The 19,890-nt window shown below is 39.0% G+C and overlaps 1 protein-coding gene across 1 annotated transcript; it reads left to right on the forward strand.

The window, feature by feature from the left end:
- Positions 1-3,414: 3,414 nt before the first annotated feature.
- LOC308156131 (high choriolytic enzyme 1-like) lies at positions 3,415-4,938 on the forward strand (the record flags this gene model as incomplete). The annotated part of the gene is made up of 6 exons (XM_080529489.1): positions 3,415-3,553; positions 3,648-3,765; positions 3,922-4,100; positions 4,249-4,330; positions 4,591-4,718; positions 4,931-4,938. The coding sequence occupies 6 exons, from the start codon at positions 3,415-3,417 to the stop codon at positions 4,936-4,938; spliced, it is 654 nt and encodes a 217-aa protein (XP_080385615.1).
- Between the last annotated feature and the right edge of the window lie 14,952 nt (positions 4,939-19,890).

The following is a 19,890-nucleotide window of genomic DNA, read 5'->3' on the forward strand; positions in this document are numbered from 1 at the left end:
TATTTATTCTTGAAAGGACAATTGAGGTCACCCTCATTTCCAATGTCATCGAGACATACAGATTATTCAACAAAGAATCAGATTACACTGTAAACATAATAAAATATAAAGACATAGATAAAGTACAGAATAATGGGGAAAAGGACTAAAAACAATTGCAAACTGTTGCAGGCAGATCAGCAATTACATTTCGAAATCTCCCATAGGATATAGGTGCATTCATTTTCAGCGTGAGCAGTATTTAAATTAGGAACTGTTCTCAAGGCGACACAAGCAATCACACAACTGCATCACATTCTTGAGATGTCGTAAAAGACCTCAGCCCTTTGTCCCATCGGGAGAAGGTTCATTTGAAAATAGGGGCAGAATTGAAATCTTCCTCCTTCAAATACAACTCAGTGTCAGTGCCATGCCAAAATGCAGTGCATTGTTATGTAACGTTTGTTTGTTTGTTTGTTTGTTCACAGTACATTGTGTTGGAATGCATACAAGTCAGGGAAAGATACAGACAATTGTGTTTTGGAGATACACTATGAACAAAAGTATTGGGACACCCGAACATCACACTATGCTTGTTGAACTTCTCATTCCAGAACCATGGGCATTAATATGGAGTTGGTCCCACCTTTGCTGCTATAACAGCTTCCTCTCTTCTGGGAAGACTTTCTACTAGATTTTAGAATATGTTTGCAGGGATTTGCTCCCGTTCAGCCACAAGAGCATTAATGAGGTCGGGCACTGATGTTGGACGAGAAGGACTGGCTCGCAGTCGGCATTCCAATTCATCCCAAAGGTGTTCAATGGGGTTAAGGTCAGAGCTCTGTGTGCAGGCCAGTCAAGTTCTCCCAGACCAAACTCGGCAAATCATGTCATTATAGACCTCACTTTGTGTATGGGAGCATTGTCATGCTGAAACTGGAAGGGGCCTTCCCCAAACTGCCACAAAGTTGGAAGCATACAATTCTCGAGAATCGCATTGTATGCTGTAGCATTAAGATTTCACTTCACTGGAACTAAGGGGCCTTCCCCAAACCATGAAAACAGCCCCAGACAATAATTGTGTCCACATACTTTTGTATATAGTGTATATAGTGCATATAGTGTATATTAATCTAATCTATGTCATTGTAAATGTTTAACCAACAGAAAAACTAAAAAGGTATTAAGTCATTTTAAAAAGAGGAAGTCTCTGAAAATGAGCCCTCTCTAATACCCATAACACCTCAAGGCTTCTCAAGGAGAGTTCCACCATTACTCTGCATCTTCAACGATAATTTGCCTGTTGAGTCCAGCTACTGGTTTACCCAATTCAAATGAGTCCCAAGGGGCTTTTGTACTTAAGCTGACTGGTGACACATGGTAACATAAAGTGTGATAAATTAAAGCATTATTGGAGCAAAGATGTTTCTCCTGTCTATGCATAGTCCTGTACTTCATTGTAAGGAGGTGATATATTGTGCATGACTGATCAAATGCACTTTACATTATGATCATTTTTCATGATCAAATACATACCAAACATCTTTATGAAAATATCATTATTTCTACCATGCATGCATGCATGCATGCATGTACTGTATTGTATGTATGTGATCATTATAGACCAAATTAATGAAATGTGATAACTCCTGACACAAGAAGTATTTAAGAATTTAAGAATTTTCTTAAGAAGCATTTAAGAATGTTCTAAATCACACTCAATAAGTTGAACACAACATACTGTAGTGAATCCATCACATTTGGATTGAATGAGACTGAGTGCTATAATAAATGTCCTCTTTTAAGTTTGCATGTCATGAACGTTCTGTAGCTGAGTAGCCTTGATTACACAGAGAATGGTATTCAGTGAAATTTGCCTAAACCTGACAAAGAAATTCTGAAACGAAAGATTAAAAAATTCAACTGAAGAAATGTACTGTAACTGCACTTGTCAGTGTGTTGGTGTCTCTCGCTGACCCAACTTTTTAATACTTATTCAAGATGGTGTTTCCTGTTCGTTTACCGAGGCTCTTATGTTGGCGCTCTTGAATAAGCTGCCAAAACAACAGGAGGGCCAGAGTATGAGCATGGATTAGTAAGCGTAAACACATTGTTATTTTTCATGTTATCAGATTTCTTATTTGTTTATATATCCAAGAGAGAATATCTTATACAGAGCTATCTTACACCCAAATCTTTTAACAATAAATCCTCAAGGAGTTATTGGCTCCAAAGAAAAGGCCAAACAGTATTGATCATCTTCTCTTGGAAATCCTGCCCAGTTCAGATGAATAAATCCATACTGTTCAAAATTCAAACAGACATTTGTTGTTTCTTCATGTTTCTTTGCCTTTACACATGTTATCAGCAGTTGGCAGCGGTGTGATTGATTACAATCCTTAAGGGACCCTGGACTAGACAATATGAGCCATTATGTCTTATGGGTGTTAGTCGATAGGAATATTACTGGGAAGTTGCAATAAAAGTCAAACCACTTTAACACAGATAACCTTGATGTAGTAAAAGGGAACAGTCTTATGGTCATAATTCTCAATATGCATATGAAATTCATATGGCTTCCATTGATTCAAACAAAAGGCATTTTACACATGCATTCTGTCTTACTAATCTAAAAAGCGTTAACTAAAGACATTGTAGGTTTGGTGTTCAGTAATCCATCCATACACTCACTCCCCTAAAACCTATATTTGACCAGCCAGTTTGGGCAGTATATAAAGCCTTGCTCCAAGACAGGTCAGAATACGCTCGTGCATACAACAAGCCTCTCTGAGTGACCCCATACACTGACTGAGGATGGACCATAGACTGCTCTCTATCATCTTAGCTCTCATGCTGAGTCTAACTCTCTCTCAAGCTCAAGATGAGATGGTAAGGCCTGGGAGATTTAAAACCAAAACTCTCAGAAATGAACATTTTTGACAACTTTGACGGTATATATAAAAACAATTTACAGGATACCTAGAGCAAAATTGCCTTTTTAATTTGATCCAGTTTTCAAGCAAGTAAATGCATGATGTACAATGTCTATGTTGCGTGTCTACAGTATATTAATGTGTGTCTGTGCAACATCATGGTCTTATCTGCAGTATGCAATATCTTGATATTATACAATATATTGTGCATGGTAATGATTAGACATTGTGATGCATAATGACATAAGTTAGTTGAATACAAGATTCAATCCATGGTTTAGAGTTTCTCAGACTGAATACAAATGATTGCTTGTTTGACTTCATAAGGATTCTAATACAGAAGACCTGTCTGAAGACAATGACATCATGGATGTTTCCTCAAGGATTCTAAAAACCAATAAAGGTACTGTACCTTTTTGGGGGGGAAGGGTTGTTTCCACATACAGTAACACAGTAAACAGCTTACATTAATACATGTATCTATTTGTGTCTTGGCACAGACATGGACCATCTGTTTGTGGAAGGAGACATGATCATGCCAACTAGAAGGAATGCTATCAACTGCTATCGTAACCGCTGCCTCTGGCCCAAGGCCTCATCAGGACTGGTTGAAGTGCCATACCTAATTAGTGATGAATATAGTAAGATCAAAGAATTATGACCGTAATGGGCTTCATAATAAGACATGCACACACTTACAATGATTAATTCCATTAAATAATTGTTTTCATTCAGATGACAATGAAGAGGCAACGATCAAGAGAGCCATGCAGTTGTTCCACACCAAGACCTGTGTTCGCTTCGTCCCATATAGCGGACAGAAAGACCTCATTGCAATTGAGAGTAAATATGGGTATGTGGTGTGATTCAGGGAAACATGTCATTCATATTGTTGTAAATACTTCATCAGGACATTATTTATGGGAGTGTTTGAGTCATTTTTGTAACAAATTGAGTTTAAGCTCTATGCATACATTATATTCTCATGTAACATGGTCTGTGCTTGTAGATGTGCCTCCCATGTTGGAAAGTATGGCTATCGGCAGGACCTCTCTCTATCTGTTCATGGCTGCATCTACACTGGTATCATTCAGCATGAGCTGAACCATGCGCTCGGCTTCTATCATGAGCACACACGGAGTGATAGAGACGAGTATGTGAAGGTCAACATTGAAAATGTCCAATCAGGTAAAACATAAGTACAAGCATTTTCACATGCAGGTCATGATAAATGGATTTGTGAGGAAATAATAAACCATCTGTAACCATTAGTAGTAGCCTACTGTGCATCATGTGTAACATTTGACATATTCAACACTGTTTGTTCTATCCACAGCCGGAAGGTTAAACTTCAGGAAACAGAAGACTAATAACCTTGATACCCCATATGACTACTCCTCGTTAATGCACTATTCAAGGTACAGTAAAGTAACACTGAATGCACGATACATCATGTTTTTCTCCTCATAATGAGATCGAGATACAGCTTTGCAGCCACATTAGGTCTGTGATGATCTTTTTGTGAACACCAAACTATTCACTCACAGACACATTGAACTATGATATATAATTGCATAAAACATAACAATCAACTACTGTATTTTGTCAGCACATTTTAAAATGTATTGAAACCATAATGGCAATAATTGATAAGATATACCGGTACACTGTTTTTTAGAACCGCTTTTGCAGCTGTGGACGGAATGGAAACAATAACTCCAATTCCTGACCGCTCGGTTCCTATTGGCCAGAGATATGGACTATCTGACCTTGACATCCTGAAGATCAACAAGCTCTATGACTGCAGTGAGTACAACACTCAAATAACAATAATGTTTTCTCCTTCTCTTCAAACTCAAGTTACTACATTATATCTAGAGTAAATGTTTATGTGTCAGTAAAATACATATATATGTATAATATAATGGGATGTATTACTGTGTTGCATACATTACAATCACTCTCTGTAGATTAACCTGATATATGTGTGATTTAAGTTTTATACTTTTTATTTTCAGAGGTGTAATACATTCAGACCAGTAAGACAAACAAACATGAAGACTGTTTGCACTATGTTTGTGTGTTTCTGGTTTTGACATACTGTACGTGTACAGTACAACAAACATACATGCTAGAAATGTATGATTGGAATTCTATGTGTTAAAAATAATGTTTTCAATAATAAAGGAAATGAAATGAGGAAATTGAAAGAGAACCCTTGAACTTTTGGATTCTAGATTTATAACTACATATAATTTAGATAATTATGATTAATTTACTGTAATTGCTAGATAGTTTGTGCTTGGTCTACCACATGCATTCACCCCTCCCAATTTTTTTTTTTTTTTTGAGTTTTCCAGTCTCCAGGTGTTGTGTTGTGCCTATATTCTACAACAGTTTAATTAATATTTGTTTATACATATATTTGGTAATGCAGTATGTCATATCTTCAAATACATCCATAGCATTTACATACCTGTTGACACAATTACAGTGAAATGCTAATCAAGGCTTGATAGAACTGAGGGACACTGCCAATCAGAGAACATCAAGAGATCAAGAACTTGTCTATTAAAATTTTGTGATATTTGGGCCATGTTTTCTGTGGGATGGTAATTTACTTGATGATGAGTGGATATAATCACTGTACACATTGTGGCTGAAGGTAAGGCTAGGCCTATACTTTACCGTCATCTCACCATCGATATGCTTTGGATCAAACAGTTCATTAATTTCTGCAATCATTACCATTTGTGTCAGCTTCGAATACAGCACTCACGTTTCTCACATTACCTAACTCCTATACTTTTCTGATTAGGCTACATCGAGACTGAAAGATATTTAGTGGGCTAGATGGGACCGATAATGAATTGGTTGATGATGAAATAACATCAAGTATCATGGCCATATTGAAACTAATCACTTGATATATTTTTAACACCTAGGCAGATAAGGAGCTTCTAAAAATTATACAAAAAAGGATTGGTCCAGAATCGGAATAAATTACACTACTACTATCTCTCTGTTATAGTAATTGATCATAAATGTCAGGACAAAATAAATATGATAGCCCAATAATAATAATATCAATAATTATGATATTAGATATTAAGGTTACTGCAGTTTATCTGTGCTTTAGCCTTGGTTAAAGAAAAGCAAATTGCATAAGCATTGTTTTATCAGAAGAATGATGTGCTGTATCTGCATTGCAATGTTGTCAGCATTGGTTGCTGACTGCATGCTGTGGCTTCTCATATTGGTAACCCATTGTGCATGTTCGGTCGGCAGAGCCTATGTGTTCCTGTGTGCTTCTTGTATTGGTATGCTCGATCACTGCACATGACTACCCAGGGGTTGCATTTTGCTCACGCAAGTTGATGGAAGCTCAGGTTAAGCCTAGGTGTGTCAAGGACGACAATAAGGCAATTTAATAGACGAATGGTGAATTTACTAAGAACTAATCAGCTAGTGACCATGAATAGCTTCTCTACAGTATCTCATTAGGAGACTCCAGACTGGCCCATACACATCTTTCACATCAACCATCATCAAACACTCATTAACCACTGATACATTGGGACAGTACAGGCTGTGTCTAGTCATGAGTTATATAAACATCAGTGTCACACACAACAGCTGAACAAATGACAGGAGCTTCAAGTGCTGAATCATTAGAGTAGTAATGGAGCGTTTCACATGCTGCAGGAGAAACTGCCATCAAATGACAGAGGATAACTCCACTGCACAGAACACATACTCCACAGTATGGCTTTCCAGATGGATGGATGGGAGATGAGACAGCCAGAACTCCTAAATAAATACAAGGGAGAAACTAATGAAAAAATACAGAATTATACAGCACATGGATGCGGATTTAGTTCAGTGATGTGACAGCTCAATGTGTCATAAATTGTCTGTTCGTTCCATTTTTGTTCCATGTTTTGAGAGTGAAGCTATATAATGTACAGTAGTATGAAGTCACAAAGTGGTTTACATGATGCTCATAGATACAATGCTCTGACATTAACAGAATCACTGTCTGGCATCCTTTCTGTGCTCAGTCTGAAAGCCAGTTAATCAGGCTGTAATAACTCCTCACCTCCAATGTGGTGAAGAGGTAGCGGTACCGGGGAAGTACAACTTCACACAGATTGTTTGTAAGCATCGGATGTGTGAAAAAAAAGACATGGTCCTCACTTGTCGTACAGTATGAGATGTGATATTGCCGTAAGATAACAAATAAGAAAGCCAGAGATTCTGTTTGATAAATGAGCCATCCATATCCCCATGCTTGGGAGTGCAATATCCACATGTTAACAAATAGAGGAAATTACAGAATCAGAAGCGGTGGTGAAAAGGAGACAAAGGTGTGATTGCTATGCTATAATAAATTGTTGGTGTCAAGTCTCAGCACTTATTTTGGGGGCTTCAAATTGAAAATCTTATTCTTGTGAGATTTCTAGAGTTCAAGCATGCTCATATTATCTGGCTACCCAAACTCCTCGCTGAAAAATCTCAAACTCAATCTCAAAATACAGCTGCTAGAATCCTTACTAGAACCAAAAAATATGATCACATGACTCCACTACAGCATCTTTGCACTGGTTTCAGATTAAAGGCCTGGGCAGCTTAATCCAGGTCTGGCTGCAGTCAATAGGGACTTAAAGCAGTGACGATTGAAGGGATGGCAGCGGCGTTCGCGAATTTTTTTCCGCCATTGTAGCCCAACTGTCTACTATGGGAGAATGACTAGCTTGCGTACTCAGTAACTATGTCTAAGGCTGCATTTACACCGCAGGTCGTAATGCCTAGTTCCGATTTTTGGCCTATATCTGAGTAGGCCTAAATGTGCATTTTTTGGTAACACTATTATGTATAATTTACCTACTGGACCATGTAGATTGGCAATTAAGCCGTTTGGGTTGACAACTGCCTGGAATTTTAAGCTGTGCATCTTTTGTGCCCATTGTACATCACCCACTGGGTCATTCATAGTCTGGCGATAGGTCGTACTGTGCCATCTATGAAGACAAAGCAGTTGTTCAGTGGGGCGCCCATCAGATGTATGGAGTCAGCATATGTCTGCAAAGCGAGTGAATTTAATGTACTGTTGTTCCACTCTGTAATTCTGCAATGGTGAACATCCTAGATGAAATCTAGCATGCAATTTGTAATAAAAGACTGGTACTGGTCTCTGCCCAAAGGCACAGAGGTGCTCTGCATGCTACCGAAGAGGCTGACATCCCCATGCCGTGATATGATGCAGCAGAGTAGATAATAATAATGTTATTTGTACAGCACCTTTCATACAGACTATGCAGCTCAAAGTGCTTTGACAGTTCAGCACAACTATATCACAATGAATAGTTCAGCACAACCATATCCCAATAATAAATAGAACAACTTTAATAAAAAGAAAAACAATAAAATAATCAAAAAAGTAAAAAGAGTAGAAAAAGAATGTATAAAATAATAAAATAAAAGTATTATTACTTTTTTATTTTATTTGCTTTGCCTGTTAATGGTTTCACCGTTAGCATGACCCGGTACTGAAGTTATTATACAAATCTACTCAGAGAAGAGACCTTATATTGTCACAAGACCTTGTGCCAAGGAATTGTATGCCAAGCAAAAATTACATGTTTTCAGCTGTTGTTTAAAAATGTCTACTGAGTCCACCGCTCTAATACCTGTTGGCAGGGAGTTCCACACTTTCGGCGAGTAATAGATGAAGGTGGCTTCCCCAATTTTCTATTGGGGAACCTTCGGTACGTTTAAAAGACCTGCCTCAGAGGACCTGAGGGCTTGTAAGGGGACATAGGACACCAAGGACTCTAAAATGTATGGGGGTGCTAAGCATTAAGAGCCTTAAAACTTTAGTAAAAATATGCACTCTTCCTTGTTTTCATCAAGAGTCTAGTTGCAGAGTTCTGAACCAGCTGTAGCTTCTCTATTGTCTTTTTAGGAAGGCCAGTAAAAAGAGCATTACATTAACCAAGTCTGTTTGATATAAAAGGATGAATTAGCCTCTCAGCATCCTGCTGGGTTAAAAACGAACGTACCGTGGCTATATTTCTCAGGTGAAAGAACGCTGTCTTGGTCCCCCTATTTATCTAGAGTCCAAAACTAAACCAAGGCTTGTTACTTCTGATTTTATCTGATGGGGCAGATTTCCTAGCCTTTTTGACAGTGTATCTTTTTTATTCTTGGGACCAACCAAAAGACTCCTCAATCCTCATTTACTATCGGAGAGTTATTATTCATCCATTCATTGTTTGCAGATAAACAAGCAGTCATGGAGCATATTCAGATCGTTCGTCTCCACAGAAATGCATATTGTCAGCATAACTATGAAAGCTGACATTGTGTTCTCTGATGATATTACCTAAGGGCAGCTTATACAATGCAAAAGAAGCGGACCAAGCCCGCTTCCTTGTGCAACAGCAAAAGAGAGTAGTCTCCTAGACTAATATAGAATTGCCCAGGGTTCGAGTTATGTGGGAGCCAATGGGAGCTGAGCTCCCATAAGGAAGGTCTGAGCTCCCATGAAAGCAGTAAAATCATACATCTGTGGGGGTCGCTAATAATACATTACCACAACCATTATTTGATCAAAAATGTCAATGTAATGAGTATTATTTATATTTATTTATATTATAAATATTCTAAAATAAACACGTTTTCCAAAAGAACTACGCGCACCAGCATTAATCTCCTGTGAATGACAGTATGCCTTTGACTGCCTGCACTTTACCACCAAGACACTATGGGGCGCAGTAGAATATTGTGCAACAGCAGAATATGATCGTTGAGAGCTTGCGAATGTGAAAACACGATTATTGAGAAGAAAACATTCAGTAGCTAGCTATCATGCCGCCCCAAAAAAGGCCACTGCTGCCGACCGAGTCGACGAGCCTGGAAAGTTTCGGGTTTTCAACCAAGAAACCAAACTTGAATTCAGCTGCACCTTATGACACCCAACGTTGAAACTGTTGAAATAGCAGAGCTCAAACAAAAGCAAGTGCTTCCGAAGAAAGTAGCAGAACTCACCTCCAGTATGTATAAGGAGACAGCTAGTTCGTTTAGGGCAGCCTATACTGTCGCTAAAGAAAGGATGCCTTATACAAAACTGAATCCAATTATGAAACCTAATGAGATGAATGGTGCGACAGTTGGCCCCTGCTCACCGATCCGATCATTCATGTGCCCAGATTGTAGAGCACATTGCACAAGAGATGAAACAAATTAATTTCTAATGTCAAATCACTTGATTCCCGTAGTAGCATAACATTAGATGAAAGCACAATTCATGGACGAGCATACATGATTATTTATGTCAGGTGCGATGTCACTGGAAATGGAGATGTGGACAATGTGTCGTGCTAACAGGGAAAGTGAATGGACTGTATAGCAAAAACAAAAAAATTATTGTCCGAGATACCCGTAACTATCGCTTATAGCTGTTGTTTCATGTGGTGCTGTTGATGTGGTGAAATGAGTAGCCTATGGCTAATTAAAACTTGTAAGTCCCATCGCTGTGTGGGCATGATTCGCGCGCGTGCATGAGAACATTTCGCACTGTTATTTTGGAGACCCCCACAAAGCTCAGCTTATAACTCGAACCCTGGAATTGCCTCTTTTGCATGTTCGGAATCAGTCTCGGACACAATCCAAGAGAACCCATTTTTCCAGACGATTCAACAGGATGTTATTGTCGTTAGTGTCGAAAGCTGTGCTCAAATCTAAATGAATAAGAGCTGAGACCTTGTTTGCGGCAATGCCAAGTCTAAGATTGCTAACTATTTCGGTTAATGCCTACCCTTTGCTGTGGTTAGATCTAAAAGCAGATTGGAACTTCATGTCATCCTCTTTTAAAAAGTTGTTAAGTTGGTTAAAAACTACTTTTTCAAGTATCTTGCCCACAAAGGGTACATTGTATATCGGCCTGTGATTACTTAGGATATTATCATCGAAATTAGATTTCTTCAATAGTGATTTCACAACAGCAGATTTGAATGCATAGGGAAAAATTCCAGTCTCAAGAAATGTTAATAATGTTTAGGACAACGTAAAAAAAAAAAAAAAATCTGTCAAGTTCTGCATTAGAGATACTATTAAAATTCCCCATAGTTGCCGGCCTGTTACAGGGCAGATCATACGGAATACTAGTATTTCTGACAATGCCAGCTTTAATGGTTGTTATTTTGTTGTTAAAAATTATAGAATAGCAAATTCCTCACATTTTGAGACAGAGGTCAGGCTAATAATGTCAGAGGTTGGTGCGGGATTTCATAACTGATCGATAGTTTAAAACAGTACTCTGGAATTTTTGTCGTTGTAACCCTTTGAAAAGTGATACGAATAGTGACACGAATAGTCTTGTTGCAGGCTCTTGCGTATCTGTCTGTCTTAGCCCAGCCTAGGGACAAATACTCTAGGCTAATTAACACCCTAGGGAGAGAGGGAAGCAGCCAATCATCTCACTGTATGACTGATGCAGATGTCACCTCTGATACTCCGGCTGAAGAGGATGCTGTGAGGGAAAAGGACACCCTGGCCTGTCAGAGCTAACATGACTCTAGGGCTCAGGCAAAGGTACTTACTCATGTACAGTAGATGTACTGTAGCTCAGCCAACTACCTAATTTATGATTGAGTGGATGCATGTGATTGTGTTTTATATTTGTAAAATGTCAAGTGACTGCAACAGAAAACAATACAACATACTATATATAGATACAAAGAGTAACACAAAGAGTAGGACTTTTGCATAAAAACATAAAAGTTGCACTGTTCGGCCTTCCCCCATCTGAGAATATGCCCAATACTATGCACCATGTCATTGCCTTCGCCACTCTACTATTCTCTTCAAATGGAAGTATGCTTCCCCACCTACACATGATCAGTGGATACGGGATGTCTTACAATGCCTTCAGATGGAGAAGTTAAGATTCTCATTAAAATGATCTCTGAAATCCTTCCGTACTACCTGGGACCCCCTATTAGACCTTATCAAAGAACTCCCTATCACTTCTGACGCTGGCGTTGTGCCACAGGTAGCTCTCTGAAATAAAAATAAAATAAAATAAAAATCATAATAAATAAATAAAAGAGACCATTCATATACTGCTCTTCCGCCATGACCCTTTGTATTTTGCCCTAGACTACTCCACTGCATTTCCTTTTCCCTCTTACTGAAACCTTCTTCTTTTAATTATATATTTTTTCTCACAATGTTCATTATTGTTTTCTTCCCATATACCTTATTCTTACAGACTGTTTTTATTATTATTATTATTATTTGATTTGTTTAAATTGTATCTTTTTTTATTATTTGTGGCCCAATCATATCTGTGGGTGGGGAGTCGGGGGTTAAACAAAGAAAGTTAATTTAAACAATTAAAAACAAACTGTAAACAAGGACTCTCTACGGACCTTGAAGTGAATGATATACTTCTGTATTGTTTTTTTCGGATTATTACTGTTATTACTTCATGCCACTGACTGATTACGACTTGTTTGCAATAAAAAGATCCGTAAAAATGTTTTTAATAATGAAAACATAGATGAAGCAAGAACGTAAGTTCACAACAGAACAACGGTTGTAGCAAACACCAGGCTTATTTGCTGGACAGTTAAGAAGACAGGTGAGGACAATTAACTAAAAGAAATTGACATGTGTCATTTTCATTGAAACCACAAGGAAGAATGGTTTAGAATCCCACCTACAGAATCTCTCATTCTCTGTCACCTTGCTGTGTCCCCTATTGGTGGATTATGACAGGATGGGGGGAAAGGGGGGGCAAGGGTGATTTAACACAATATTTATGTTAAAGATTTATTGTGGCTTCCAGAGAGCCGTCTGTCAAGTGCCAGGGTGTGACTTGAATCTAGAGTACCAGCAAATGGACTAAAAATTAGACTGCATCCATGTGTATTACAATTAAAAAATGTCCTCTGAAAAATAATCAGGGTTTGAAATATAGCTCATCCCACACAGGTTCTAATTAATAGGTGCCATGGAAAATCATTTACCAACCTTCAATTGTTGTGAACTCTTGTCCTCTTGCCCCTGCTTCTTATCTCAGTATGGGAGGTACCGGCAAAGCATGCACTCTATTTTTGTGGTTTGAGAGGCCAACAACAATGTCTTGTGGAGGTTTTTTGTCAAGCACATTTTCAAGTGTCAGCTTCGCCTTTAGTCAACATACTCGGCAGAATAATTAATTATGTATGTTGCCAATCATCTGCACTTTTTTTGTCAGTTTATTTTGCCTACAGGCCACGTTTACATAAACAAGATGCTGGTTACGATGAGGCAACCAATGGGGGGTATTCCATCAACGTTGCTAATGGAAAATCCAGGCTTATTTTTGGATAACTTTTTGATTTATCAAAATAAGCCTGGGTTTTCCTTTAGTGACATTGATGGAATACCCCCCCTGGTTTTACCACGCACCCAAATCAGAAACAACACGCAGAAAGGAGCACGACTAGCCGCTACAGGAGTATTTAATGTTATAAACAAAGGGAAAAGGTCCAGGTAAACGTAGGTTCTTCCTCTGTCAAGGGCAAAAGGGATACCCAGCAATGGTCCGACTGGGGTTTAACGGCAGCTGCCTTCCATCCTGTTCTCTTCTGCCGGGGGCACTTATCTGGCTGCTCCCGGTCACTACTGGGGAGACAAAACACAGCACGGTTATATAATTAACACGTTTAATGAATTAACATATCAGCAAGCTAACTTAGTACATACATATATACATAGGTGAAAGTGGGCCGGAACGGTCCGGTGCGGCGTTCCGGCAAGACTTTCTGTGCCGGAACGCCGTTGGGGGAAGAGATGCAGCTGCCTGTCAATCAAAATCCGATTGCTGCAGAGTGCAGAAGCAATCACGATTCACGATCCATAATTTCCAACAAGGAAACACATGGCTGACGTTATGTTTCGTTGCGTCTATTTTAATACCTTTGAAAAGGACATGTTAACCCGCTTTACAGTAGACCCGACGCGACGCGACGTGGTTGGGTGGGCAGCACTGGGCACTGAGACAGTCCGACCGGGATTACAGTCGCGCCGTATGGAAGCATATAGTGGACTCAATTCAAATGTTAATGCAATTTGAGATTGCATTTGTATGTTCCACTTTTGCATGCATTCTTTCAGACAATATTCAAATTCAAATGCAATTCTAATGATTCGCATTTTCATTTTCATGTACCTGATGTGCACATTCGCTGTCAATATTAAAATGATAATGCAAAGCCATTTGACATTTAATTTTCAAAGTCATGCGCTGCTTTGTAACTGACAAAACTGACAAGTTCATTCTAATGTAAAAATTACTATGCAATCCCAAAATAGCATATTCATTTGCCACTTTTGCCTGCGTTATTTGAGTCAATATTCAAATTGTAATGCAATAATGTGATACGCAATTGCATTTACATGTTCTAGTAAACACATCCGCTTTGTAGCTGACAAAATTCAAATTTTCATTCTAATGTGAAAATGACTATGCAATCCCAAAATAGCATATTCATTTGCCATTTTTGCCTGCGTTATTTGAGTCAATATTCAAATTGTAATGCAATAATGTGATTAGCAATTGCATTTATATGTTCTAGGAAACACATCCGCTCATTAGAATTGCATTTGAATTTGAATATTGTCTGAAAGAATGCATGCAAAAGTGGAACATGCAAATGCAATCTCAAATTGCATTAACATTTGAACTTAGTCCACTATATGCTTCCATAAGCAAGCCGTGTTGCCAGATTGGGCTACTTTTGGTCACACTGGACGGGTGGATTCGGCAGCTTGTAGACTGGTTGGGCTGGAAATTGTCAATTCCATCTGGCAACCCTGGTAGCAAAATATGTGCATACGTATCTGGTAGCCTACTGGTACTTTCAAATCGCATCGTATTATTATTATTATTATTATTAATAATAATAATTACAATTTACAATTGTTAGAGTAAATTATTCAATAATGGCAGCCTGTTTCGTTTCAAGATGTATAAGAAAAGATATTTAATATTCTTCTGCAGAAGGAGGAAATTTACAAGCACGTCAGACAAGTCTTGACAGTGAAAGTTCCTCAAAAAGTATCATCATTCATTTCATCTGAGTATTTATACAAACAGGTACCTTCAGGTAAGGGGTCCGCCCTCAGGTGAGGTTTAAACCAATCATGAGCAATGGGTGTGGACCTGTACATTTGATGAAGGTGATTATGATGAAGGCTAGGGGGGAAGCGGCCCCCACTTTCTCTCAGATAGACAAAGGGTGAAAGCGGAACACAATGGCCACAACTGGTTCAGTCTGGTCTTAGAGTACTGGGTCTGGGGCAACACAAAGGTCATAAACTGCTCTCGATGGTAGGGCAATCAGGTCTTTGTAATCATGTAAATGTGTCTATTGTCTTAGCCCATGTCAAGCTTCAAGTAGAGAAACTGGTTCTGTTGTGTGTGACAACAGGAAATCATCTTCTACAGTCTGCTGCAGACATTCAACCCAAGATGATGTTTGATTCTTAAATGTAGCTTATTACATATAATAATTTTCTCTCACATTCCACACTTTTTTAAGATGTAAACTCTTAAAACAAGAACAATTTGAAAAATAAGGGTCAAAACATTTTTGGAGAAAGAATAATAAAAATTCATCACAACCCAAAAATCCTAAAATTAACAACCAAGCTTAAAATTAAGCACAGTACATCATACACAAGACAAAAAATATATAAAAATAAATCCAAACGACCGACGCCTTCTTGATTCTTGCATCTTCAGGGTCAGAGGTTACTAGCACTTGACCCCAGTTGGAGAATTTGCTTGCTCTTCAATCTCTTCCTAATCGGTCGTCGTCTGTCAGTGTCATTGAGGTTCAGGCAGTCGTCTGTCTCCTTCCATGTTGGACATGGTCTGGGGAGTGGTCTTTAGAACCATCGAAAAACATGATGCAGGCATTTCACCAGCATCTTCACTAGTACAGGTGTCCACACTTTGGACCCTGGCTGGACTCACAGGTATCTGTTGACAGATCCGAGTAATTCATCCTCGAAGCAAAATCTCTCATGATACTATGTGTCTTTCCTCCTTGAAACGGGCTGTTGAAACTGGAACACTGTCGTCGATGGTCGTTTGGTGGTTCTCTGTCGGGCCTGGCACCCTGGTGGCTGCGTCCTCCTCTGTCGGGCCTGGCACCCTGGTGGCTCTGGTTCCTCCTCTGTCGGGCCTGGCACCCTCATCGTCATCTCCTCGGTGTTCTCTGGTGGGTCTGGTAACCCTGGTCGTCGTTTCCCTCTCTGGTGGCCCTGGTTCATCCCTCAATCATCTGGCTGGATATTGCGTAGCACGCCGTCTCTGGATTCTGGTAAAACGGCTTCCACTCTGAAATATATATCACATTCTTGCCGTGGCAAAAATCAAGTGTATCTGCAATAATACAGGGCCACCACTGGTCTGTCTGAGGAGACAGTTAACAAAATAAAATAAAAACTGCAACAGAATTTTATGTCTAATCAAACCAACATCTTAATATTAAAATAGGAAACGGTAGAACATTTTCGTGTGATTTGAAAATCATAAACAAATGTGTCATGTTTTATGATGTCAAAATATACTTACTGAAAAATCATTCGAAAACAAGAAAAACCAGGGTTAATTGTTAATGAGTTAGTGGGAGTTAGCAATCAAAAATATAGTATTTTATGAGCCTCTGATACGACAGGCCACATGGTTCTTTTTTCAATACATCATGGTCTGAACAATGCATGAATACCAAACAGATCTATATAATTTTGGACAGGTTTATGCAAAAAACTCAAAGTGGAGAGTGATCAGTTCTCCCAGAGTTTCACACATAAACCTACCTTCTTGAGAATATAAATAACTCTCAGGGTCTTTCTGCGCAAGAAAGCAGCTCCCCATGACTTGGGTTAGAAAATATAAACCTTGCCTAATGCAAAAAAATTGTTTTTAAAATAGAAAACAGAAACTTAAAAACCGTTAGGGTCTCATCACAACAAAAAGAATCCAAACAACTCATCAATTTTCCTAGAAGTGTCGGAAAACAAAAACATTCTTAAACCATCAAGATATACAAAAAAATGGAGCTGTACATGGAGAAACAACGATTATAGATTGTTTCCTAAAATTGCTGTTGTAGTTTCGGGCAGAATTTGTAGGAATGGTTGCCCCCACAATTATAACATGCAAAACCCTTATCACCCCACTGTCTGAAATTTGACCGTGGCCGGCCACGCTGCTCTCCAGAACGTTTCTCCTGTCCCTCACAAAATCCAATTTGTGCAGAATGAGTCATATGTTTCTGTTTCCCATGGTTAGGAAACCTTTTTGACGTCGGACAGGTTCTATAGGAATGGCCGTCCTTACCACAATTATAACATGCAAAATCCTTAACAACCTGCTGCCTATTATTTGTTTGTGGCTGTCTATGTTGTTCTCTAGAACGTTTCTCTTGTCTTTCATAAAATCTAATTTGTGCAGCTTGTAGACGCACCTGATTCTGTAGCAATTTCAAAAGTTCTATACTCATTTTAAACTCAAAATCAAGATATTTTCAAAGGAAAACAATATAGATACAAATAGCACTATTAGTTAAAATAAAATAAACACACAAGGAATGAGTCTGTGGAGATCATTCATTCATTCATTCATTCATTAGACTCTGGGCTCCAGGGGAGGGGTGGCTGGTAGGTAGCAATCTTGTAAGATCAGCACTGCCTTTTAAAAGTATTAACACTGATTAACTAATTAAAACTGGAGTTCAGAACTTTGATTAGCTCAATGAAACTCTATATTCATACATGGAAAATTCAGAACACCTGGTTGGCTCAATGAATTTTATGGATAAGTACCACCTCCCTACTTTTACACAGAACTAACCTCTGTGTAATAAAAACCCAATCCTAGATCAACCTAGGATTATTTTTAGACCTGTGTTAACCAATATGTTGGATCTTAGTTAACCAAGATATCAATATGTTGGACCTCTAGTTAACCAACTTGGACCTTTGTTGACCAAGATATCAATATGTTGGACCTCTAGTTAACCAACTTGGACCTCTGTTGACCAAGATATCAGCTGATTTGGATCTTTTGTTAACCAAAAAACAGCAAAGTCTTATCACAATCAAATGGCACTAGTTAACCACTGTTCACGATCGGTTAGACTCCCTGGTTAGGCCCTATCTGTAACCAGGTGAACAGCAACTCCCCCTGATTAGTCCCTGTCTGCAATCAGGTCAGCAGCCACTCCCTCTGGTTAATACTTTTACTGTAACCAGATAACAGCAACGTCGAAAGATACACGTATATATATATATATATATATATATATCATATACACAAAAAGAGTAGTCTTATGATTTTGCCAGGTGCAATTATAGCCACGATAACATGTAAATCGTCTAAAAACGCCACAAGCCTTGCATCACAAAGTGCACCCGGAAACAAAGACCTCTCCAAATGGGTATCTTTCTCCGATTAAATACCGTTCCGTATACAAATGAAAATCGACAGGCTTACCCTTGTTCGTGTAGTACGTAGACAGCGTGCCAAGGCCCTGATCATCCGCTCTCAGCCAATCCCAAAAAATAGAGGGGATCTCCTGACCGCGTCACTTGCTAGGTGAAACGGGAGAGGTCCGTCTCAAAAACAGCTCGTCAGCTGAAATGGCTGAGAACGGACAGAACAGGATACCTCCGCAGCCGCTCCCCTTGTTTCCTCGTCGCCAACTTGTTAGAGTAAATTATTCAATAATGGCAGCCTGTTTCGTTTCAAGATGTATAAGAAAAGATATTTAATATTCTTCTGCAGAAGGAGGAAATTTACAAGCACGTCAGACAAGTCTTGACAGTGAAAGTTCCTCAAAAAGTATCATCATTCATTTCATCTGAGTATTTATACAAACAGGTACCTTCAGGTAAGGGGTCCGCCCTCAGGTGAGGTTTAAACCAATCATGAGCAATGGGTGTGGACCTGTACATTTGATGAAGGTGATTATGATGAAGGCTAGGGGGGAAGCGGCCCCCACTTTCTCTCAGATAGACAAAGGGTGAAAGCGGAACACAATGGCCACAACTGGTTCAGTCTGGTCTTAGAGTACTGGGTCTGGGGCAACACAAAGGTCATAAACTGCTCTCGATGGTAGGGCAATCAGGTCTTTGTAATCATGTAAATGTGTCTATTGTCTTAGCCCATGTCAAGCTTCAAGTAGAGAAACTGGTTCTGTTGTGTGTGACAACAGGAAATCATCTTCTACAGTCTGCTGCAGACATTCAACCCAAGATGATGTTTGATTCTTAAATGTAGCTTATTACATATAATAATTTTCTCTCACACAATACAAATACAACAATTGGAGGTCCCTCAAAGAAAATTTGGGCGCACTGCGCGTGCACAACATCAACCTCCAAGGCTTGATTTTGACCCAGGAAAAACCCTGGTATGTACTGTATAACATGATAGCCATCTATGCACTGTATATAAGATGATGACCAAGGGTCTTTCTGCTGCTGACCAAGGGGTTGAGTTCACTTGATGAGGCCCAATTTAGTTTTAGACTGTAGGCTACTGTATTTGTTTATTAAGACTTAAGATATATTATCTGAATTTCTCTTGTTTTATCAAATGTTCCAATTATTTTCATTTCTTGTGCTGGTTTAAAATTGCAGGAAACTAGCACAAATAATTGTGTGGGAGAGAGGGGCCGCCGCTACCAAAACGTGCACAGTTTTGGGTCGCTCCACCACCAAAAACTCTCACTCCAAACTTTTGGTGAAACATGGCAGCCCTAAAGTGTTTCTAATTTCGACACCAACACCACGATGTGTGTGTTCAGGGATGCATGAAGCTGGGGGCAGGAGGAGAACAATATGAAACGATGAAGGTTGGGGTAGTAGCCTATAGTTCCTGTAAGAAACTCAAACCACTTTCACCCCTGCATAT

This window comes from Nansenia antarctica (genome assembly GCF_963989245.1).
Source record: "Nansenia antarctica genome assembly, chromosome: 4".
Taxonomy (NCBI): domain Eukaryota; kingdom Metazoa; phylum Chordata; class Actinopteri; order Argentiniformes; family Microstomatidae; genus Nansenia; species Nansenia antarctica.